General features: G+C 48.0%; 1 protein-coding gene across 1 annotated transcript in view; it reads right to left on the bottom strand.

Annotated features, from left to right (window-relative positions):
- Positions 1-11,071, bottom strand: part of SNX29 (sorting nexin 29) — a 576,571-nt gene extending 565,500 nt beyond the window's left edge. Inside the window, 2 exon segments of the mRNA XM_010850681.1 lie at positions 7,376-7,428; positions 10,200-11,071. Coding sequence (XP_010848983.1) covers positions 7,376-7,428; positions 10,200-10,301 — 155 coding nt within the window. The 5' untranslated portion in view covers positions 10,302-11,071.
- Positions 11,072-25,118: the final 14,047 nt, after the last annotated feature.

The raw sequence follows: 25,118 nt of genomic DNA, 5'->3' as shown, positions 1-25,118 counted from the left end.
CCTGACTCCAAAGCTCACCCTTCACACCAACACCTCTCTCCACAGCAGGATGGTGGCGATGACGGTGATGATCGTGCTGAAGCGTGATTCCCTATGGGCCTAGCACTGCTCTCAACGATTATCAATATAAAAACACAAGTATTTATTAAAATTCAGATGGAAATGTGCTCAGATTTGCTAAATGCCCTAGGGCTCCTCCCATTTGCTAAAAATAATCTTTCCCCAAAAAGAAATCAATTCATTTGATTCATGGAGTAAAATGAAAGCAAATGCAATACAGAACCATCCCCTACTAGAGCCTCAAGGTGGAAAGCAAGTGCTCAGGCAGCGGAGATAAGAAATCCAATTAATGAACCCCAGGGGGTTTTGCCAGGATGAGAATTAGAATATCCAGTCAACACCTCAAACCGCTAAGAGGCTGGTAAATCTGTGACGAACTGAACATTAAAAAAAAAAAAAAATGACGAACATCACATGACGAACATTTAAAAGAGGAAAAGGAATGTCTGAAAAAGCCATTCAGTTTCATAAGTGTCCAGAGGACCGCACAGGACAGTTTTCTACAGTGTCTAAGAAATAACATTAGGGAACAGCAAAGGGCAGCTGGTTTCGTTCTTTAGCTTCCTAAAAAGTTCAACACAGTTTCGAATTCCTTAACAGGTGAAGAAAAATCTCAGGTGGCTCAGTGAAGAATCCGCCTGCCAGTGCACAAGATGCAGATTCAATTCCTGGGTTGGGAAGATCCCCTGGAGAAGGAAATGGCAATCCACTCCAGGATTCTTGCCTGGGAAATTCCCTGGACAGAGGAGCCTGGTGGGCTACAGTCCACGAGGTGGCAAAAGAGTTGGACACGACTGAGTGACTGAATAACAACCAAGAAAAATCACCAAAACAAGAACTCTTCCCTGGCATGTTTTGGAAGGAGAATGCTTCCCTCTGATTTCTTCTGACATAGTCACATGCTGCTGCTTCTAAGTCGCTTCAGTCATGTCTGACTCTGTGCAACCCCATAGACGGCAGCCCACCAGGCTCCGCAGTCCCTGGGATTCTCCAGGCAAGAACACTGGAGTGGGTTGCCATTTCCTTCTCCAATGCATGAAAGTGAAAAGTGAAAGTAAAGTTGCTCAGTCGTCTCCGACTCTTAGCGACCCCATGGACTGGAGCCTACCAGGCTCCTCCACCCATGGGGTTTTCCAAGAGTACTGGAGTCACAAAAATCTACGCTGTCTAAACAAGGCAAATACCCAAAGCCAACTCATTGCCACCCACAATGGAAGAGACCCATGTGCAGAGAATATTTACCAAGCGTCAAGACACTTCACAGAAAATTATAATGGCAATGAAAACTGAAAGTAAAAGTGTTAGTCACTCAGTTGTGTCCAATTCTTTCTGATCCCGTGGACTGTAGCCCACCAGGCTCCTCTGTCCATGGAATTTCCCAGGCAAGAATACTGGAGTGGGTAGCCATTCCCTTCTCCAGGGGATCTTCCTGAGCCAGGGATCAACCCTGGGTCTCCTGCATTGCAGGCAGATTCTTTACCATCTGAGCCACTAGGGAAGCCCAACAGCTAACAATTGCTAGAAACTTACTAGCCACCAGGCACTAACCTAAGGGCCGCACAGCTCTATGGAGTGAATATTATCACTACTCTCCCCATGTACAGACGAGAACACTGAGGCACAAGGAAATCAGAAACTTGTCCATAGTCCAACACAACCAGGAACTGGCAACACCAGGATTCGAGCTCTGAGCTCCATATCCCACGCTCACTCTGCTGCCCCCTGGTTTGGGTTGCTCTTTCTAATTCCACAGGAAACGTTAGCATGTTCTGTAATCCCACGTGGGAAGAAGATGCACCTGTGGAGCACCAGCGTATGTAGTCTTCACAGGGACTTCAGCACCGGCTAGTTCTTAAGCCATTCTTTCTAGAAGGCAAACTATTCAAAAGATACGTTACTGCCTCCCCACAGGCCAGTGTGACTGATGGAATGAGCAATCAGTTTAATGAAGCACAAGAATGTGTCCTTGTCCTTAGGAGGAAACAGAGCAGGAGAACAAGGCCAACAGAGGAGAAATGAGCACAGGATGGAGCCTTATGACCACCACCTCTTCCTCCCGAGAGGGTTACTGAGGACAAAGTCTGATGAGGAAAAAACAATGCCTGACTGTCACTTGCCTTCCTATCAACGCTGTTTTATACTTCATGCGAGGGCTGCTGCATCTTGCCGTGTCATCTTGCAAAACCAAACAAATCTCTCACACAGACACAGACATGCTTTGCAATCGGGGTTTTAGCCAAAGAATACTGAACATCATGTAGCCCTGGCCAGTTCTCTCTTTCCTCAACTTCAGTTATCCATGGAGAACTCGGCCACTTTTGTCATTTGTGAGGGTTTTTCTTTTTCTTTTCCTGGGTTTTTTTTTTTTTTTTTTTTGGATCTGGACCATTTTTAAAGTCTTTAGAGAATTTGTTACAACATTGCTTCTGTTTCATGTTTTGGTTTTTTGACCATGAGACATGTGGGATCTTAGCTCACAGACCAGGAATCAAACCCTCGCCCTCTGCAGTGGAAGGTAAAGTGTTAGCCACTGGGCTACCAGGGAAGGCCCTGGGGATGTTTTTATTATTTACTTGTCTGGAGTCCAACTCACTTTTTCCATGTGTATAAACCTGTTTTAAAGGGAAAACCTCCATCACTGTTGCAAGTGGAAAGCCAGCACCATGGGCCCTCGACAGGGTAGCACCTTCTGCCCCAAGCACCACTTCAGATACCAATCACAAGTCCAGACTGTCCCCTGCGCTTCTGACTGACCAGTTACATATCTCAGGGGTTCCCATGACCTCCTCCTTGGGTTCAATTAATTTGCTAGAGAAGCTCCCAGAACTGAGAGAAACCTTTTATTTACTAGATTACTGGTTTTTTAGAAAAGGATATAACTCAGGAACAGCCAGACAGAAGAAAAGCATGGGAAGAGAGCACAGGGCTTCCAGTGGCCCACTCCCCCAGGGGGCCACTCCCCCACAGGGCCACTCCCCAGGGGGCCACTCCCCCACAGGGCCACTCCCCAGGGGGCCACTCCCCCAGTGGCCCACTCTCCTTGCACCTGTAAGTGTTCACTGACCCAGAGGCTCTCTAAACCCCGGGATTTTTATGGAGGCTTCATCATACAGATTATTTGGTTAAATCAGTGGCCACTGGCAACTGAACTCCATCTCCAGCCCCTCTCCCCTCCCTGGTAGTCTGAACTGGTAGTCTGAACTGGTGGTTCTGAACTGGTGGTCCCTGGTGGTTCTGAACTGGTGGTCCCAGGTTGGAACTGAAAGTTCCAACCCCTTAATCATGTGGTTGGTCCTCCTGGCAGCCAGGCCCCAACCTCGAGTGCTTTCCAAAGTCACTACATTAACAATACAAAAGATACCTTTCTGGCTCTCATTGCTTTGGAAATTTCAGGGGTTTTAAGGGCGTAGGACCAGAAGCAATGGAGCAATAATGCATATTTCTTATTATAAATCACAGTATGACAGTAGATCTAACTCTTGAACTTAGAGAGGTGAGAGATGCAGCTGGAAAGGGGAAGGGATAACATTCGAAGCCCAGCTGTGCAGGGCAGCCAACAGCCCCTAAGATGTCACCCTCAGTGTCACATTCTGCCATCGCCGCCTCTATATTCCCTGGTGGACACAAAGTCATCTGAGGGGCAGAAACATGTCAGAAATACTCTGGAAGCCCCAGTGTCGAGCACAGAATGTTACACCAAGCAGGTGCTCAGTAACTCAGTGTTGGGCTTCCTTGGTGGCTCAGGGAGAGAGAACCCGCCTGCCGATGCAGGAGATGCAGGTTCGAACCCTGGGTCTGGAAGATCCCCTGGAGGAGGGCATGGCAACTCCAGGATTCTTGCCTGGAGAATTCCATGGACAGAGAAGCCTGGCAGACTACAGTCCATAGCGTCGCAAAGACTCGGACATGACTGAAGTGACTCAGCACACACACACACATACGCACAAGCACTTTTACATGTCAGGTACTATGGAAGCCACGTGAGCAAACCAGGCTTCTCTCCTTCTTCTCCTCTAGTTGAGCAGACAGATATAATGCATTCATCCCACAGAGGTTTATAGCCTCAAATGGTACAGAGCCGGGTCAGCACAGTACAGCCTGAGGACAAATCCGAGCCTTAACAGCAAGAGTCTGCCAGTCCCCGATAGAGAGCGAGGAAAACAGCCCAGGCGGCCAGGGCTGGAGAAGAGTGTGGACGATTCATATCAGGGACCTGGAAGGCTTCCCTGAAAAATGACTGAAAGGCTTTAAGAACAAAAAACAAAAACCAGAAAAGGCCAGGCCAGGGTGGCAGGGCAAAGAGCCAGGGGAGAGCTAGGGGGCCCTCCAGGTCGTTCAGCATGTGGGTCGTTTTCCCAACAGCAAAGAGAAGGCAGTGGAAGGTTTTCCGTGGAGGTGGGGGGGGGGGGCCGTGATGGACGGGAATCTGCTTCCGCAGAGCCCGCTGGATGCAGAGGAGGCAGGGCAAGACAGGAGACGGGTGAAGGTCCACAGCGGCCGCCCTGTGAGCCATGGGGTGACCGCAATGGGCTACAGCTGGGGGGCTGGAGAGAAGCCAATGGACTTGAGATCCATCCTGGTGCCAGGCTGTCTGAAGGGGTGCAGAGAGAGGCGAATCACCTTTCTTTCTTTTCAGACCTCACGACAGTGGCTTTAAAACGGTCACTGACTTTCCCTCGAGGTTAGACTTTCTCACCAAATAAGGACAATGATGTGGCCTTTCCTACACAAAGGTGGTGCCACCTCTAGCCAGACACACGGCAAGAGGGACTAAGACTCGGGTATTGAGAAGGAACCCTTTAGAGGGGAAAAAACAAAAAAATTTAACCTAGCTCACAACCAATGCAATCGCTAAATGTGATATAACACAGAAAGAACAGATTTTGGAGCCCAAGAAACTAGGGTCCAAACTTCAACCCTAACATTGCCAAGATGGTACACTGAGGCTGTATTACCTTCCCTCTCCGAGCTTCTGTTTTCTCGTCTGTGAAGAAAGAATTATGCTCCTCCTGGGGCTGCCCTGAGACTAAGAGTCAACACAAACAAGGAGCGGCAGGAACAGTCAGAGACAGTAACTATCATTATCATGATGAAGCAGGGTCTTGCTGGAAGCCGGAAACCACAGGTATTGATACCACAGAAGGAATTAACTTTGTAAATTCTACTATAAAATACAACAGTTTACAGAATAAAAGTTATAATGGTAAGCTCTACTATATAAGAACATGTTCATCTAACATTCAGAGATGGCTTCTCTAAGGAAATAAAAAGCATAATTACAAAAAAAAGTGATACAGAACTCCTGACTACATACACCCACGCGCGCGCGCGCACACACACACACACACACACACACACACACACATCTACCTCCTGGTTCAGGAGATCAAGGACTCCCGTTCTCATGCAGGTGACCCTGGTCCCAAAAGGAGGACCCCTGCACTGATGGAGACCAGGCCCCATAGTAGGCCCTCAGGAAGAACTGAAGCAATCAGTTGATTTAATGATCTAATGCCACAAACATGTAGAGAACCTCAAGAGTGACAGGCACAGAACGTCTGTGCAAAATACTCAGAAAGAAACGGAGAAGCTGCCCCTTTGCCCTCCAAGCTCACAGATCTTTACACCCTTGACCATGTGTGGTAGGAAGCCAGGCACACAATCAACCAGGCAACGGATCTCCCTGAGCACCTTCTAGATGCTTCCAGGCTGAGGATGCACCTTGAACAAGACAGCCAAACCTCTCTGCCTGCAGAGTGGACACTGTGGTATGGGGACACTGGAGGAAATGAAATGAAAAATTTAAAAAGCACAATATACAGTCGTTAGTTGGTGCTGTGGAGAAAAACTGAGCAAAGAAGAGGCAGAGACTGTAGGGGTGAGGGGTAGAATTTTAAATCTGCACTGGTTTCAAAAAGTCCCTATAAATCCATGAAAATGTAGCACTGCACGCTCTGCTCATGGCTGGTAAGTGCCAAGAGAAGAGCAAGGGTTGGAGGGACAGAGGAGGAACTGGCTGGGCTGGGCGGGTCAGGCTCAGAGGGAAAACACACGTCTCCAGATTGAGACGAATGCTGAGCAGTGAGTTCCCTCCCATCTCTTCCTTTTCAGGAACGTTCCTCCTGCTCTTCCCTAGCTGCAGAGCACAAATCAGCCTTGAACGTCACTGGGCATTTCCAGCAAATGCCTGTATGTCCTACACAAGCTTATTCAGTCATGTCAGCCTTTCCTGGGTCATGAAGGTCAATGGCCATTTTTAGGACTTTTTTTAATTATAAAAGGGACACATGATTACAGTATAAAATGTGACAAAATATCAGAAAGGATACAGGTTCCCAATAGTCTTAATTTAACCTCAACATGATCTCTATCTACATTCTGGTATGTTTTTTGCCAGAGTCGTCTAACACATGGAGGATCACTCTGCATCCATATTAACTCTGAATGCTGCTCTCTTAATTTTTACTAAATATATTACTTTTAAATTCCTAGATTTGCATTTTTCTGCTTATAACAAATTCTGTATGGACATCCATGTAATGGGCTATAGAACATTCAAACTACTGATGCACTATGCTTCATTATTCACCATTTCCCATTTGTTGAGCCTTCAGATTTCTGAGTTTCCATCATTATAAATTACTGTGAAAATAACTTCATGTGGAAAGGCATTTCAAGTAATTCCCTCAGAGAAGATTCCTAGAAAGAGGATGGCAGGGAGCTGGGAGCACTTTAGACAAGCAGTCACTGTATAGACCTACACCGCCCCCCCATCAAATGTAATTGTGATAGAGAAGAATTTTTGCATTCTATTACAAGCTAATCACTAAAGGGATGTTATCTAGAAGTTTAAATTTCACATAATGGCCCATTTCTGGGAACCCTACTTCCCAGGTAATGAGCATTAAGCTAAAATACTTTGGTTTAGCTCATAGAAAACCTCCTGACCAGGACCACCAGTGAATGACTACAGGAAGAAGAAATTAACACATCCCTTTGGAGGCCAATGGGAACCCGGAAGTGTTTGACTTTATCCCCTCCCCTTTTATTATAAAAGGAGCCTGAATGCTAACTCAGGCAAGACAGTTCTTTGGAGACACAAGCCCAGCATCTTTTGGTTAGCTGGTTTTCTGAATCAAGCCGTTATTCTTTGCCCCAACAACTCGTCTCTCAATTATTGGCTTGCTGTCCAAACTCAACTTGGTAATGTAATCACCACCCCACTTGGCTGCCGTGGCAGAATATAAAAGCTGGTGAATCTCTGGCTACCTTTTTGGCCTTGAGGGTAATGGGTTTCAGAGGCTACATTATTTACCTGCTGTCGGAATCTGAGGCGATCTCCTTTCTTCCTCCAAAGCGGATCTGGCACTGCAGGAAAAAAAGAGTCGCTGAGATCAGCCATTAGGATGGACACACAAAACCACCTCCAGGGGCCTTTGGGGTCTGGGGGGACCCAGGGCCAGAAACTCTGGTGGCCAAATCAGGGCGTCCCCGAGCCCTGGGGGTCAGCCCAAGAAATGGGATGGCAGGCACCCCAGCCTTCCAGCCGCCATTTGAAGGAAGAAGCCCTTTTACCTCCCACTTGTACAGAAGGGAGCCTTGCACAAAGACAGCGCTAAGAGGAAAACAGAAGCCGTCTGCAGATTCTCTAGGAAGCTGCTTCTATCTGTCAGCAGCTGACTGTCAATAACGCAGAGCTCTTAACAGGCAATAATTAAAGCTGCCACAAATCTGTGATGATGACGGGTCCCTTCTGACAGGGCCCAGAGTTGTTATGGCTGCTGTGAAGTTATGACAGCATAAACCAAGCTTCAAACAAGCCCTCTGGTTGTGCCGAATGACAATTTACCCAGGGAGGGTGCAAACAAAAGCAAACTTTTTTTTTTTACTTTAACGGTGCTGAAATGTAGATAACATAAAATTTACCATTTCAACCATTTTGTCATGCAACTCAATTCACAATATTGTGCAACCATTACCACTCTCCACTACTCTCTTTCAAAGGTACAGAACCTTCACTGTGGGTAATAGGTTTACCAGATTCCTAAATTTATTACCACATTTGTGTGTAGGGGTGCGTGTGTGTATATAGAAATTTAAATGATACTTCGGTCAAAACTCACAGAACTGCACACTTAAAATTGGTATTTTTATTGTATGCAAATCACACCTCAATAAAGTTGGTTTTTATTTTTCTTTCCAACTTGAAGAAATTTTAATTTCTTAATGAAGCTAAGAAATCATAGTGTATTTCACATGCATATAAAAAAATACACATAATAAACAAAACATGAAGTAAAAACTAGCAGGTTACCCAGTCCAATTAATCCTAAATTGAATAGAGTTTCAATCTCAACACTCAAGATATTAAAGAAAACTAAACTATTAAATTTTACGTATTGAGAAATTACTATTTGCCAAGCACTGTAATAACTAAAGTTGGTTTTTAAAAGGCATATGTACAACACTTTCACCCTCCCAAGTAGTAATAATAGCTCTGGGTGGAAGATCCAAGTTATTTCTGTTTAACTGCTACACTTGAAGTGGTTGGACTTAACTCTTCATCTTATTTTGCATTCCATTTCTGGAGCAAAGAAAGAAAAAAAACTAATAATGTCAGCTCTGCATTTATTGGGGACCAGGCGCTGGCCATGGCCCTTTACCCCTTTAAGCAATTCCCTCCACAGCGCTATAGAGATGGGTGACCCAGTTAAAGAGAAGAAGGATGCTCAGAGAGGCTGGGTAAGTTGCCCCAGCACACACAGCTGTCAGGAGACAAAGCTGGCCTTCCAACCCAGCTACACCTGAGTCTGAGTCCTTTCTGCCATGCCTGGATGCCTCAAGGCTTGGGCAGATGCTAAATTCTCTGAGCTCACATCAACCCTTAACAGGCACTTCCATTAAAGGACATATTTATCTCCTTATATTGTGATGACAGTAATCGCCAGTCGCCCCTTCTGAAACGTGAATTCCTAGGGCTGGATCCCAGCTCTGCTGCCTATTAACTATGACACTGGCAGCAAGTTATTGGACCTGAGCTTCAGTTCTTCATTCCTTCATCTGTAAAATGGCAATAATTGCAAGCACCATCTCACAGGGTGGCTGGAAGGATTCGATGGAAAGCACTCAGCGGAGCACCAGACACACGATGAATGTGCAAGGAACGAGGCCTGCCGGGTGGTTGTAAGCAGACAACCTGATGCCAACCTTGTGTCAACACCCACTTCCACACCCAGCCAAAAGCCAGGCGCCAACTCAGTGTCAACCAAAGCAAGCAGAGCCCATCTGGAGACGCCACACGACCCTGAGCACGGCCTGGTTCCTGTGCTTGTGCTCACGGGGGCCCTGACTCCCAGCCAGCACTGCAGCGCCCTTAGAAAGTGAAAGTCACCCAGTCGTGTCCGACTCTTTGCAACCCTATGGACTATGCAGTCCATGGAATTCTCCAGGCCAGAATACTGGAGCGGGTAGCCTTTCCCTTTCCAGGGGATCTTACCAATCCAGGGATCGAACCCAGGTCTGCTTTGGAAATTCCCCAGCGGTCCAATGGTCAGGACCCTGCTCTCACTGCCGAGGGCCTGGGTTCAATCTGGGGATTTTAGTTCCTGCATTTTACTACAAGCCATGCAGCGCAGCACAAACAAACAAAAATAACTGCTTGGAAATAAGACTTTAAACCCACATTAGTTCAATGCACGATACTGGATGCTTGGGGCTGGTGCACTGGGACGACCCAGAGGGATGGTATGGGGAGGGAGGAGGGAGGAGGGTTCAGGATGGGGAACACATGTATACCTGTGGTGGATTCATTTTGATATTTGGCAAAACTAATACAATTATGTAAAGTTTAAAAATAAAATAAAATTAATTAAAAAAAAAAAATAAACCCACATTAATACCCTTCTCAAAGGGACACCACCGAAGGATGGGGGTGGGTCCTCCGGGGGCTTTAGGATGTCAGGACACAGGAGTCCCTCTGTCCCCACCTCTGATCACTGTCACTTGCTGGGGGAAATGGTTAGCCTCCCAGATTCATGGCAGAAGTAGGTCTGTGTAGACAGAAGGGCAGAAATGACTTCTACGGTCATCATCTGACACTATGACTTGAACTCAAAGTCCAACGTGCGCTTTCTTCTTACCTGTTTCACTGCATCCAGCAGTCGCTCCAGCAGAAACTGTCTTTTCATGTCATTGTTCTGTGTTCCTAGAAGGCAAGGGGCTTGATTAGTTCTGTTTGACATTTGCCTTCTACTAAGACTCTCAGAGATGTAGCATTTGGCTGTTCTCAGCCAGCATCAACTTTCTCTTTAATAAAATCAATAACACCACCAAGTATCAATAATCTGCACCAGTACAATGAGGTCTGACCCCTTTCCTATGACTATATCACAGGAAAGCAACTAAACTAGTGTTCCCCAAATCTGGATGATGTTTCTGGAATGATCTAACTTAAGGGTTTCTCAACCTTGGTGTCACTGACATGTGGATCAGATAACTCTCTGCGGCTGCCCTGTGAACTGTTAAGATATCTGGCAGCATCCCTGGCCTGTACCCATGAGATACCATTAGTGCGCATGCACACACATGCACACACGCACACACACACACACACACACCCTAGTTGTGGCAACAAAAATCTCCAGATTCTGCCAGACATCCTCTGAGGAACAAAACTGCCCCCAGTTGAGAAGCAATAGTCTAACTTAAAACATAGGTTTCCTAGTACAGCAGGCACTGCTGGTTGGCTGACCTCACCATCATCTCTAACACCATTTTCCCATGAAAACCCTAATTACTCAGCCTCTCTTGTAAGGCTGACCTTACAAAGCTCCAGCTGATGAGATGTAAGCAGAAGAGCGCTGGGAGGGGCCTGGGGGGAAAAGGACATATGCTAATGGCTTCATTCCTGCTTCCATCCCTTATGCCTGCATCCTAAACACACTGGAGGAAGCCAGAGCAGCGTCTGCAGGGAAGCCCAAGAGAATCACAAAGACACCAGCCCTGATGTCACTTTGCTGCTGAACCAAACTAGAAATCTGAGAGCTTTCACAGAACAAATCGTTCCATTTGTTCAAGCCCTGAACACTGAGTGGTTACTTACAGTCAAAGGCATTCCCGAATGATACACATGCCATACACCAAACTCCCATTTACGAGGGTGTGGGGCAAGGCCAATTCCATCTCCCCAGGTGGCTCAGTGGTAGTAACGAATCTGCCTGCCAATCCAGGAGATGCAGGAGAGGCGGGTTCGATCCCTGGGTTGGGAAGATCCCCTGGAGTAGGAAATGGCAACCTGCTCCAGTATTCTTGTCCATGAAGAATCCCATGGACAGAGGAGCCTGGTGGGCTACAGTCCACGGGGTTGCACAGAATCAGACACAACTGAGCAACTGAGCACAGATGCAGGCTAGGCCACTTCACAGGCCCAGGCAGAACACTGTCAGAACCACATCTGACGCTCCACAGGGGGCCCAGTGACTCCAATCCACAGAGACGTGGCTACGTATTATGATACACCAGACACTGGACACAACTGTTTCACAGGAGACCCAAATCTAGGGTTACAAGGGAAGTCAGTGTTGGGACTTCCCTGGTGGTGCAGTGGCTCCCAGTACAGGGGGCCCACGTTCAACCAGGGAACTAGATCTCACGTGCCACAACAAAAAGATCCTGCATGTTGCAGCTAAGACCTGGCACAGCCAAATAAACAGACAGATAAATAGCGTTTTAAAGAGAAAGCGAGATGGTCAGGGTTTCATCCAAGTCATGCCAGGGCCACCCAGTTGCTAACAACCATGCCCATGTGCTGAGCACTTCCTGTACACCAGGCACCAAACTGAGTCCTCTGAGTGCGCTGCGTCCTGTAATTTTCATGACCACCCTACCAACCAGGTATTAGGATCCCTGAATCGCAGATGGGGAAACAGAAGCTCAGAGAAGACAAGCAAGTGCACGCGCTGACCCACTCGACATTTGCTGAACTACTGGGTGCCAGGCAGTGTTCTAAGTGCCGGGGACACAGGAGTTCAGTGGTATAAAAGAGCCATCTTCTCGTGGAGTGAAAATGCTATTAGGAAGAAACAAATGGCTCCTAAGTAAACTAACAGAGGAGAAGGTGTTAGAGAGTCATACTAGGAAGAAAAACCAGATGAAGTGGAGAGACCGGGAGGAAGCTGGAGGGCCACGCCTGCCAGGGCAGCCGTGGAAAGTCTCTCTGTGCACGCGACACCCCAGCTGAGCCCTTTATAACGTGGAGGAGCAGTCATGGGAAGTTATGAGAGACCAGCGTTCCAGGCGGAGCAAACAGCCAGGGAAGAGAGGCAAAAACAGCCTGGCTTCCGTCTCCCAGGACCTGAAGGAAGTCTCCAGTGACTTAAGCAGAAAGCAGAAAAGGGGAAGCCAAGATCAGAGGCAGGCAGGGGCCAGTCACAAAGGCCTCGTGGACCATGACAGTGGGTTCAGGTTTTTGCTCTAACTTGCACACTAGCAGTTGGAACCATGACCCTAACTGGAGACCGTGCCCCTTAAGGGCTATGTCAGGACTATCACATGGGCTCTTGCCTTACCCCAGGCCTGGAGATTAAACCAGTCCATAGACTCTCTATAGACACACAGTAATAAAGCTGACTTCCCAAACACTGCCACTGTAATTTTTTCTGGAAGAGGTCTTGAGAGAGGTCAGCCCACGCACCCTTCCCACCAGACCAGAGGCCATCTCGAAGCATCTTTCAGGATAGCTAGAAACCCCACCTGCCTGAGGGCCTCACACACACCTCTATCAACACACCCTGCTCCTCACGCAGCAGGAGGGCGAGTTTCCGCCCTTCTCCCTCTAACACCAGAATGGGGAAGGCAGCCTTGCTTTCTCCCTTTTTCCAAGCACTGCACCCAACAACTCTACTTGCCCTTGGGCGATGCCAACTGGAAACTTGACAAAGTTTTCCCCCCTGAAGTGCTTTTGCTGTTTTTTCTGATCATAAAAGTAATTCGTGTTTTAGAATTATCATACACAACCCAGCACTTCTGGTTGTATGCTCGAAAGAATTGAGAGCACGGTCCTGAAGAGCTACTTATATGCTTATGTTCATAGCAGCATTATTCACAGTAGCTAAAATGTGGAAGCAACTCCTGTGTACATCAACAGATGAATGGAGACGCAAAATGTGTCATGCACACACAATGCATATTATCCAGCCTTAAAAGGCAAGGCAACTCTGCAGTATGCTGCAAAACAAATGAGCCTTGAAGAACATAACGCTAAGTGAAATAAACCAGACACAAAGAGATAAAACACTGCATGATTCCAATTACATGAGATACTAAGAGTAATCAAAATCATAAAGAAAGGAAGCATAATGGTGGTTGTCAGGGGAGGCGAGGGGAGAGAATGGGGGTTAGAGTTTCATAGTTACACATCTGGATTTTACAAGATGAAGAGAGGCCTGGGGATGGGCGGTGGTGACGGCCACACAACAGTCAGAAGGCATTTAATGCCACCAAACTGTACACTTAAAATGCTTAAGATGGGGACTTCCCTGGTGGTCCAGACTAAGACTCCCTGCTCCCAATGCAGGGGGCCCAGGTTCGATCCCCGATCAGGGAACTAGTCATGCCACAGCTAAAGATCACGTGTGCTGCAACTAAGACCCAAAGCAGCCAAACAAAATAAATAAAAATAAATATTAGGGGCTTCCGTGGTGGCTCAGTGGTAAAGTATCCACCTGCCAATGCAGGAGATGGGGGTTTAATTCCTGATCCAGGAAGATCCCACATGCCGCGGAGCAATGAAGCCCACATGCCACAACTACCGAGCCTGTGACCTAGAGCCCGGGAACCACAATCACTGAAGCCCAAGCACCCTAAAGCCTGTGCTCTGAAACAAGAGAAGCCACCGCAATGAGAAGCCTTTGCATTGCAACTAGGGAGTAGGCCCCACTCATCACAACTAGAGAAAAAGCCCCACACAGCGACGAAGCCCCAGCACAGCCAAAAGTAAATAAATAAATAAATACTCCAAAAATGGTGAAGATGGCAAATTTTATGTTACCTGTATTTCACCACAATTTTTTTATAAAGTAATTCATGTGAGGAAATACAATAAACAAATCGTGGGAGGGGGGCGGGATTGACAAAGAAAATAAAAATCTCCATCATCTCCTTACTGATCATTGTTAGTGCAGTAATTCACAAGCTTCACCTGCACACGAATCTGCTGGGGTCTTGGCTAAAAGGCAGGTTCTAATTCGAGGGCTGGGTGGGGCCTGGGACTCTGTATTTCTCACAAGCGCCCACGTGCCGCTGATGCTGCTGGTTCCCGACGCACACGGGAAGAGCGAGGACAGAGTGCCTACCCCTAGCGAGGACCCCAGAGCTTTCCTACAGAATCTGCAACCCTGCTTTCCTGGAGCCGCCAGCAGCCTTCCCTGCCTCACCCTGCAAAGCCTCTCCGCGGTGGAAAGAAAGCCTGCTCTCCAGAGAAACAGCCCACCACACACCCTCCCCAGACAAGAAGTGCACTTGAAGGAGACAATCCTGAGCCCTGGAGGGGGGCCCATGACCATCCCAGCCCTGAATGGGATAAAGGGACCCGTGTCTCCCAGGGCAGGGGGAGCATGGGTGCCCTTGGCAACATTCACCGACGGCAGGAGGTGCCCAGGAGGCCCAGGGCCACGAGGCCCCGTGGAAGGAGCGCTGGAGGGAAGTTACAAGGTATCATGAGTTCTCACCCCGGCCAGGCTGCTTGCTGGCCCTGTGTCGGGGACAGTCACTTCCCTTCTCGGGCCACTGGTTTCTGCATGAGATCATACCCTCCGAGCTCTGCAGTCAGCAAACCTGGGGCCTCTGTTCTGAGACGGCAGGCAGAGCAAGCAATGCTACCGGGCTCTTTCAGCAATGCTACCGGGCTCTTTCCTACCTTTTCCAGGGACCAGAAGGAGCAGGAGCAGGTGCCCACCTACTGAGCCTCATGGTGGGCTAAGCCCATGAAGTGGCCAGCACCTAATCCTTCAGGGCTTCCCAGGTGGCTCAGAGGTAAAGAACCCACCTGCCAATGCAGAAAATGCGGGTTTGATCCCTGGGTTGGAAGATTCCCCTGGAAGGAAAAGGCAACCTATTCCAGTATTCTTGCCTGGAAAATCCCATTGACAGAGGAGTCTGGTGTGCTACAGTCCAGAGAGTCACACAGAGTCCGACACGACTGAGTGACTGGGTACACACGCACACACACACATCTAATCCTTCGCGAAGAAAGAAAGGTGGGCTCCACTGAACAGAGCACTGAGGCTGAGAGGGAAAGACCTTCACTCGTGGGCGGTGCTCATGGAGGGATTCTACTTCACGTCCACTGGTTCGGCCATCTGTTAAGACCTGCTCGCCCTCAACCTGTAAGAAGCCTGCAGTGACAGCCCCAGCGCCAATTCAGCAACGATTTCTCCATAAAATCCCAGCCTTTCTGCTTCCTTCCTTCTGCAACAATGGCCCTGAGTCAACACTATCAGTCAGATGAGCCAGAACAGGCTTCCTTTTCTTAAAAAAAAGAAAAAAAACTGGAGTAGAGTTGATTTACAATACTGTGTGAGTTTCGGGTGTACAGCAAAGTGACTCATAGAACAGGCTTCTTTTTAATTTCTTGTTGAAGTGAAAGTGTTAAGTCGCTCAGTCGTGACCGACTCTTTGTGACCCCATGGGCTGCAGCCCGCCAGGCTCCTTTGTCCAGGCAAGAATTTGTCCAGGAATTTTCCAGGCAAGAATATTAGAGTCGGTTGGCATTCCCTTCTCCAGGGGATCTTCCCGGCCCAGGGATCAAACCTGGGTCTTCTGCACTGCAGGTAGACTCTTTACCGTCTGAGCCACCAGGGAAGCCCAGTTTCTTGTTAGAGCACCATCAAAATGAAAATAGAAACTGAGAGGAGCCCCACAGAATGCCCTCCGGGGTCCACAGTGGTCCCCTGAAGCTCTAACTTAGAAATCACCTGCGATGAAAATCAGTCACCCGGTTCACGCGCCTCCCTGTTGTCTCTCAGGTTTAGAAGCCTTCAGATCCTACACTAATTTTTTCCCACAAACCTCCAGCCTTCAGTGACCTCCTGGGGAGGCAGAGTAGGGGTTAAGAGTAGCGAAGGTCACCAGCTGTGCGACCATGAAAGTTACTTAACTTCTCTGCACCTCCCACAGTTAGTAAATGAGTGAATAGGTACCACGCATCTAGAACAGTGCCTGGTATACACCAAGCACTTTATACATGTTGACTGTTGTTGTTGGAGAAGGAATTGGCACCCCACTCCAGTATTCTTGCCTGGAAAATCCCATGGACAGAAGAGCCTGGTAGGCTACAGTCCATGGGGTCGCAAAGAGTCGGACACAATTGAGCGACTTGACTTCACTTATTATTGTTGCTGTTGTTGTGGGCAGCCCTACATCCCAGAGGCCTAAGACCTCTGGTTCTAAGTACTTTCATCTGGACCACAGGCAAAGCAATCCAATCCAGGCCTCTGTGGCTGTGGCTCAGGGGAGTGTGAAGGTGCAAACACATCTCTGGCATCTGGGGAGGGAAAAACCAGCAAGATGCCCCCACGGTGTATATTCCTTCTCTCATCCCTGTCAAAATCCAGGAGGTCAAGGTAAACACGGTTCCTGTCCACAGAGGAGTCAGGTCACTTGGTCAAGGCTGCACAGACGCTGACACAGCAGTACTTCCTTACCTCTCTACGCAGTAGCAGAGGGAAAGGTCATTTCTCTGGTCTAAGGCCAACCCTTGGGCTTCCCTGGTGGCTCAGCAGTAAAGAATCCGTGGGTTCCATCCCTGGGTTGGGGAGATCCACTGGAGAAGGAAACGGCCACCCTCTCCAGTATTCTTGCCTGGAGAATCCCATGGACAGAGGAGCCTGGTGGACTATGATCCATGGGTTCACAAAGAGTCAGACACGACTTAGGGATTAAACAACAACAACGTCATCCTTGGCAATGCACTCAGTGGGTACAAGGTAAAAGAAAAGAAGATGGCACGGTTCTCTGGGGGCCAGGGATCAGGGAGCAAAGCACTGCTGAGACCCTGGTCTGCTGACCTTCCACACCACACTGCTGGCCTGCTGGGGGCCAGGGGAAGCAGACTGCAAGAGCGGGATTTTGGTGGTGGTTTAAGTCACTAAGTCGTGTCCAACTCTTTGCGACCCCATTGATTGCAGCTCACCAGGTTCCTCTGTCCATGGGATTTCCCAGGCAAGAATATTACAGTGGGTTGCCATTTCCTTCTCCAGGGAATCTTCCCAATGCAGTGATCAAACTCAGGTCTCCTGCATTGCAAGTGGTCTCCTGGATTGCAGGCGGATTCGTTACCGACTGAGCCACCAGGGAAGGCAGGAACTTGAGCTGTGCTTTAAAAAAATAGGAAGGCAACTTCTCTGGTGGTCCACCTGTTCGGGATTCACCTGCCCATGCAGGGGACATGGGTTTGATCCCTGGTCCAGAAAGATTCCACCTGTCTCAGGACTACTGAAAATCCAAACACCACAACTAGTGAAGCCCGTGCACCCTGGAGCCCATGCTCCACACGCATGGAGAAAAGAAAAAAGCCCGCATGCAGCAACTAAGACCCAGCGCAGCCAAAAACAAACGAATAATTAAAAAAAAAAAACAGGAAAGACTAGAAGAGGAAAATCCACACTGAGAGAACATAACTGCTTAATGGTACAGGGTGTCCTCTGGGGGTGGGGAAGGTGTTTAGGAACTAGACGGACGTGGTGAGTGCATGACATTTCCCATGTGCTAAACTGCCCCTGAACTGTTCATTTTTAAACAGTTAAAGATTGTTAACTGGTTAATTGTTTTTATAATGCTTAAATTTCTAACTTCACAACTGTTCATTGTTTTAATTGCATTAAAAGCATGCAGGGTTTCAAACTGTGGCGGGTTTAGTCACTCAGCCGTGCCCAACTCTTTGTGACCCCGTGGGCTGCAGCCCGCCAGGCTCTTCTGTCCGTGGGCAGAATACTGGAGTGCAGTGCCATTCCCGTCTCCAGAGGATCTTCCCCACCCGGGGCTCGAACCCAGGCCTCCTGCATTACAGGCAGATTCTTTACCAACTGAGCCACCAGCAAAGTCCAAAGAGAAGGTTCCCTGACTTTAGGGTATCTGAATTTCACCTCAATAAGAAAACATTTTGTGGGAGGGACAACAGATAAAGCCCATTCGAAGCCAAAGGAGCCACCACAGCAGGCATCCCCTAGGGGTGGGACAGGACTCCAGAGAGTGCCCAGCCCCCATGGAAACACGGGGCGGAAAAGCCAAGCTCACTTCTCCTCCACGGTTCTGATTACACTGAGGGGAGGGAGTGTCTGTCTGATGTACCAGTTAGGCTCCTAACAGGAAGTGGCAGGCACTCTCAAGTGAGGAGAATTCAACGAGGTTTATTTAATACAAGGGATCCCTGCGCAGGAGGCTTCCCAGGTGGCTCTGTGGTAAAGAATCCACCTGCCGATGCAGGAGATGTGGGTTCAATCCCTGGGTTGGTAAGATCCCCTGAAGAAGGACGTGGCAACCCACTCCAGTATTCTTGCCTGGAGAATCCCCATGGACAGAGGAGCCTGGCAGGCTGCTAGAGTTCATGGGGTTGCAAAGAATCAGGCACAGCTCAGCAACTAATAACAATAACAACAGAGGAGTGGGAGGGAGAAGCAATTCTCAACCAGGATTCCTCCCCTTAACAGGACACTCGGCAACATCTAGAGACATTTTTGACACAACTAGGGGGCTGCCGCTGGCGTTTACCACATGTACAGGACGGCCTGACACAATTATCCAGCCCAATGTCAAGAGGGCCGAAACTGGGAAATTCTGCCCTCACGTAAGTTCAATTATCCCATTGCACAGATAACGAAACTGAGGCTCCGAGAGGTGAAAACACATAAACCTCTACTTGTGCTCTGAACCCCACCTCCTCTCACCTGCTAAAGACATACTCCAGCATCTTTATCCTACATCTTCAATTCTTCTTGTGTATGCAATTCTTGCAGCATACGGGGATGTCATAATATTTCCCCACAGTTTAATAAAAACATGCTCCCACATGCCATTCCAGACGCAACCCCACTCCTCTGCTGCCCTGTCCAGCAGAGCTCTTCCTTCACGACAGTGGCCAGGCCCTCAATGAGGGCCACCGCTTCCACAATGGCTGTTCCCTGCTCTGGCCCAAAGCTCCTCTGTTCCCATCTCCTTCTGCACCAAATTATCTACACTGGGGCCATAACACCTGAAAGCACAGATGAAAACACAACAGATGACTCACTGATATCATGCAACAAACACAAGACACCTGCAGTGATATTATACCCTGCCACACTGCAGTTCACATGGCATGTCTGTGGAGCCCTGTGGGACGTTATCTTGGATGATTTGTGTTTCTGGTTCCCCTTGTCACAGAAGGAACTCAACAACTGTTGGATCAAGACTCCAGGGTTGAGGCTTCCCTGGTGACTCAGTGGTAATGAATCTGCACACCAATGCAAGAGACACAGGTTCAGTTCCTGATCCGGGAAGATCCCACATGGCTCAGAGCACTAAGCCCGAGCACCACAACTATCGAGCCTATGCGCTAGAGCCCGAGAGCTGCAACTACTGAGCCCACGTGCCGCGACTACTGAAGTCCAAGCGCCCTTGAGCCCATGCTCTGCAGCAGGAGAAGCCACCACAGAGAGACGTCTGTGCACACAACTGGAGAGGAGCCCCCGTTCCCCACTACAGAAAGCCCACACGGCAACGAAGACCCAGAAAAGCCAATAAATACATAAATAATTTTTAAAAGACTGGGGTTCCGTTCTCTGGTCCCCCAAATGGCTGCTTTAAATGGAGAGGTCTCGGGACTTCCCTGGTGGTCCAGCGGTTAAGACTCTGAGCTTCCACTTCAGGGGGCACGGGTCTGATCCCTGGACAGGGAACTAAAGATCCCACGTGCAGTGTGGCAGAAGACAGAAAGAGAAAAAGGAAGGAAGAAGGAACGAATGGAGGGAGGGAGGGGGAAAGAGAGAAAGACAGAGAGACAGAAATGGAAAGAAAGGAGGGAGGGAAAGAGGAGGAAAAGAAGGGAGAAGGCCCAAACGGCCAGGACGCAGCAGCAGCCTCGAGTGTGCACTGCGCAGCGTGAGTGAAGCACCAGCTCTGTCCACATTAGCACATGAACAGATAAAACGGGCAGGCATTCACCCCCAAAGTCAGGGCGCTGGTTCCCAGTATTGTTGGGCAAAGCGGCGCAGGTGGACGAGGACAAAAGGACAAGCTGTCCGCCACCACACAATGGAAAGAGGCAGCCTGGGCTGGGAGGCAGATGGGCTCGGGCCGTCCAAGTGGCCTTGTGATGCCTGAAAACAAAGACTGGCTCAACAGTGGACTCATAAACAGGCAAAGAATTCGCTCTAGAGCAGAGGTCGGCACATATTTTCTGTAAAGAGCAAAATGGTAAATATTTTTGGCTTTTCAAGCCAGTTGGTCCCTGTTACAGCTACTTGATTCTGCCATTAGAGTGCAAAAGCAACCAGAGGCAACAGCTAGAACGGGTGTGGCTGGGTTCCAATAAAGCTTTATTTACAAAACAGGCTGTCGGCCCAGTTTGCCAATCTTTGCTCCAGGAAAAGTGCAGCTGCAAACACTATGAAGAGATAGTGTATCTTCCCTCACGTTTAGAGAAATGCACACTGCAAATTTACTATGTCAGCCATCGCTGTATACCCACTAAATTCACCAAGAAACGTTTAAAATGAAATTCCCCATTTGCTGGCAAGTGAAGTGAAAGTCGCTCAGTCGTGTCTGATTCTCTGTGACCCCGCGGACTATATAATCCATGGGATTCTCCAGGCCAGAACACTGGAGTGAGTAGCCTTTCCCTTCTTCAGGGGATCTTCCCAAACCAGGGATCAAACCCAGGTCTCCCGCATTGCAGGTGGATTCTTTACCAGCTGAGCCACAAGGGAAGCTCCAGGGAAACAGAATGATCAGAAAGGCCATCATCAGAAAGTCTACAAATAACAAATGCTAGAGAGGATATAGAGAAGAGGGAGCCCTCCCACACTGTTGCTGGGAATGTAAATTGGCACAGCGTGGAGGTGCCTGAGAAAACTCAAAATAGAAATATCACACGATCCAACAATCCTGCTCCTGGGCATGTACCTGGACAAAACTGTAATTCCAAGAGACACAGGCACCCCTATGTTCATAGCAGCACTACTCAAAACTGCCAACACATGGGAACAACCTAAATCCCTGTCCACAGACGAATGGGCAAAGAAGACGTGGTGTGTATATGCGATGGAATACTACTCAGCCATAAAGAATGAAGCAATGCCATCTGCAGCAACACGGATGCAACTCGAGACTATCACACTAAGTGAAGTAAGTCAGAAAGACAAATACCATATGATGTTAATTATGTGGAATCTAAAATATGGCAAAGGGCTTCCCTGGTGGCGCAGTAGATGAGACCCACCTGCCAATGCAGGGGACACAGGCTCGATCCCTGGTCCAGGAAGATTCCACATGCCGTGGAGCAACTAAAGCCTAGGAGCCACAACTACTGAGCCTGCGATCTAGAGCCTGCGAGCCTCAACTGCTGAAGCCCGTGTGCCGAGAGCTTGTGCTCCACAAGAGAAGCCACCACGACGAGAAGCCCACACACTGCAGAGTAGCCCTGCTGGCCACAACTAGAGAAAGCCCACGCAAAGCAATGAAGACCCAGACAAAAATAAAAATATTTATTTAAATACATCCACAATACAGGAACAGATTCACAGACACAGAGAACAGACACGTGTTTGCCAAGGGGGTAGAGGTGGGCGAGGGAAGGACTGGGCATGCGGGATTAGCACATGTAAACTATTATATACAGAGAGTGGATCGATCCTACTCCTACACACGTATCTGGGAAAAACGCTAATTCAGAAAGATACTTGCACCCCTATGCTCACAAAGGCACTACTTACAACAGCCAGGATATGCAAGCAACATAAATGTCCATCGGTAGACGAATGGATAGAGAAGATCTGGTACAGATTTCCCTGGTGGTCCAGCGGCCAAGACTCTGCACTCTCGATGCAGGAGGCAGGGGGTAGATCCCTGGTCGAGGAACTAGATCCCACATGCCACAACTAAAGATCCCGCATGCTGCAATGAAGATTGACGATTCCCTGAGCTGCAAACATCCATCGCAGCCAAATTAATTAATTAGATGTGGTACGTATATACAATGGATACTACTCAGCCATAAAGAAGAATGAAATATTGGCATTTACAGCAATATGGATGGACCCGGAGATTATCATACTAAGTGAAGTCAAGACAGAGAAACACAAATATCCTATGATGCCACTTATATCTGGAATCTAAAAAACTGATGCAAATGAACTTATTTACAAAACAGAAACAGACTCACAGACAGAAAACAAACTTATGGCTACCAAAGGGGAAAGGGAGGGGGTTCAGTTCAATTCCATTCAGTCGCTCAGTTGTGTCCAACTCTTCGTGACCCCCTGGACTGCAGCACGCCAGGCCTCCCTGTCCATCACCAACTCCCGGAGCTTGCTCAAATTCATGTCCATCCAGTCGGTGATGCCATCCAACCATCTCATCCTCTGTCATTCCCTTCTCCTCCTGCCTTCAATCTTTCCCAGCATCAGGGTCTTTTCCAATGAGTCAGTTCTTCGCATCAGGTGGCCAAAGTATTAGAGCTTCAGCTTCAGCATCAGTTCTTCTAATGAATATTCACAATTGAGCTCCTTTAGGATTGACTGGTTTGATCTCCTTGCAGTCCAAGGGACTCTCAAGAGTCTTCGCCAATACCACAGTTCAAAGGCACCAGTTCTTCAGTGCTCAGCTTTCTTTATGGTCCAACTCTCACATCTCACATGTACAGTTGCTTGTATGCAGGTCAAGAACTGTTGCTTCTTGACCTGCATGCAGATTTCTCAGGAGGCAGGTAAGGCAATCTGGTCCAACTCTCACATGTACATTTTCCAGTACATGACTACTGGAAAAACCATAGTTTGACTAGACGGACTTTTGTCAGCAAAGCAACATGTCTGCTTTTTAATATGCTGTCTAGGTTTATCATAACTTTTCTTCCAGGAAGCAAGTGTCTTTTAATTTCATGGCTGCAGTCACCATCTGCACTCATTTTGGAGCCCAAGAAAATAAAGTCTGTCACCGTTTCCATTGTTTCCCCATCTATTTGCCATGAAGCGATGGGACTGGATGCCATGATCTTCATTTTTTGAATGCTGAGTTTTACGCCAGCTTTTTCAGTCTCCTCTTTCACTTTCATCAAGAGACTCTTCAGTTCTTCTTCGCTTTCTGCCATAAGGGTGGTGTCATCTGCATATCTGAGGTTATTGATATCTCTCCCAGCAACTTATTTCAGCTTGTGCTTCATCCAGCCTGGCATTTCACACGATGTACTCTGCATAGAAATTAAATAAGCAGGGTGACAATACACAGCTTTGACATACTCCTTTCCCAATTTGGAATCAGTCCATTGTTTGTTCCATGTCCAGTTCTAACTGTTGCTTCTTGACCTGCATACAGATTTCTCAGGAGGCAGGTAAGGCGGTCTGGTATTCCCATCTCTTGAAGAATTTTCCACAGTTTGTTGTGATCCACACAGTCAAAGGCTTTGGTGTAGTCCATAAAACAGAAGTAGATGTTTTTCTGGAACTCTCGTGCTTTTTCTATGATCCAATGGATTTGGCAATTTGATCTCTGGTTCCTCTGCATTTTCTAAATCCAGTCTGAACATCTGGAAGTTCTTGGTTCACGTACTGTTGGAGCCTGACTTGGAGAATTTTGAGCATTACTTTGCTAGCGTGTGAGATGAGTGCAATTGTGCAGTAGTTTGAGGGGAGAATAAATAAGGAGTTTCGGATTAACAGATACACACTACTATATATAAAGTAGATAAACAACAAGGTCATACTGTATAGCATAGGGAACTATATTCAATACCTTATGACCTATAATGGAAAAAAGAATACACATATAACTGAATCATTTTGGTATACATCTGAAACTAGTACATCATCATTAATCAATTATACTTCAATTTATTAAAAAAAAAAAAAATGAATTCCCCACTGCAGGTAAAGCTTCAGGGAAACAGGAATGAACTACTGGTAATGAGGAGTGGTCCAGAGACTGGAAAGCAAGGTATAGGAAACACCAAAAGCTACAAGAATGTCAAAGCACCTTCCTGATCCCTGGGAACCTAAACCAAGGTGGAAAAGGGTGGAGAGGGGTGGAAGGGGGTGGGGTGCAGCGCAGGTGATGAGCAAAGTAACAACACTCACATTCAGCACTCACTTTTTTTTTTTTAATATTTATTTATTTGGCTACGTGGCATCTTAGTTTCAGCATGCAGGACCCCAGTAGATCCCAACTAACACAGGCTTAGTTGCTCTGCGGAATGTGGGATCTCACTTCCCTGACCAGGGAGAGAACCCACATCCCCTGCACTGCAAGTTGGATTCTTAACCACTGGACCACCAGGCAAGCAAGCTGCCATCACTTACTTTCATTTCCATCTTCTGATGAGGGAATTAAGAGTCAGAGAAGTTCATGGACTTCCCTGGTAGCACAGTAGATAAGAAAGGTCCAGGAAGATCCCACATGCCTCGGAGCAACTGCGCCCGCATGTGCTCCAGAGCCCTCATGCTGCAACTAGTGAGCCCACCAGCCACAGCGAGTGAGCCCCTGCGCCACAACCTCTGAGGCCTGAGCAGCTTAGAGCCCGCAAGCCGCAACTACCGAAGCCCCTGTGCCTAGAGCCTGCGCTCCACAAGAAGAGAAGCCACTGCAATGAGAAGCTCGCGCACCGCAACCAGAGAACAGCCCTCACTCTCCATGACTAGAAAAAGCCCGGCTGCAGCAATGAAGCCAAAAAATAAAATAAAATAAAAATGAACCAATAAAGAGTCAGAGATCAACAACCTGCCCAGGTTCTTCAAGTAGGGAGCTAAATGCAGGACGGCTTGAGTTCACATCACTTTCCACTGCAACATGACCCCTGCCTAACCCAGTGTCAGGGG

The sequence above is a fragment of the Bison bison genome, unplaced genomic scaffold, assembly GCF_000754665.1.
Source record: "Bison bison bison isolate TAMUID 2011002044 unplaced genomic scaffold, Bison_UMD1.0 scf7180017864293, whole genome shotgun sequence".
Classification (NCBI taxonomy): Eukaryota; Metazoa; Chordata; class Mammalia; order Artiodactyla; family Bovidae; genus Bison; species Bison bison.
This window is presented reverse-complemented; position numbering and strand designations above follow the sequence as displayed.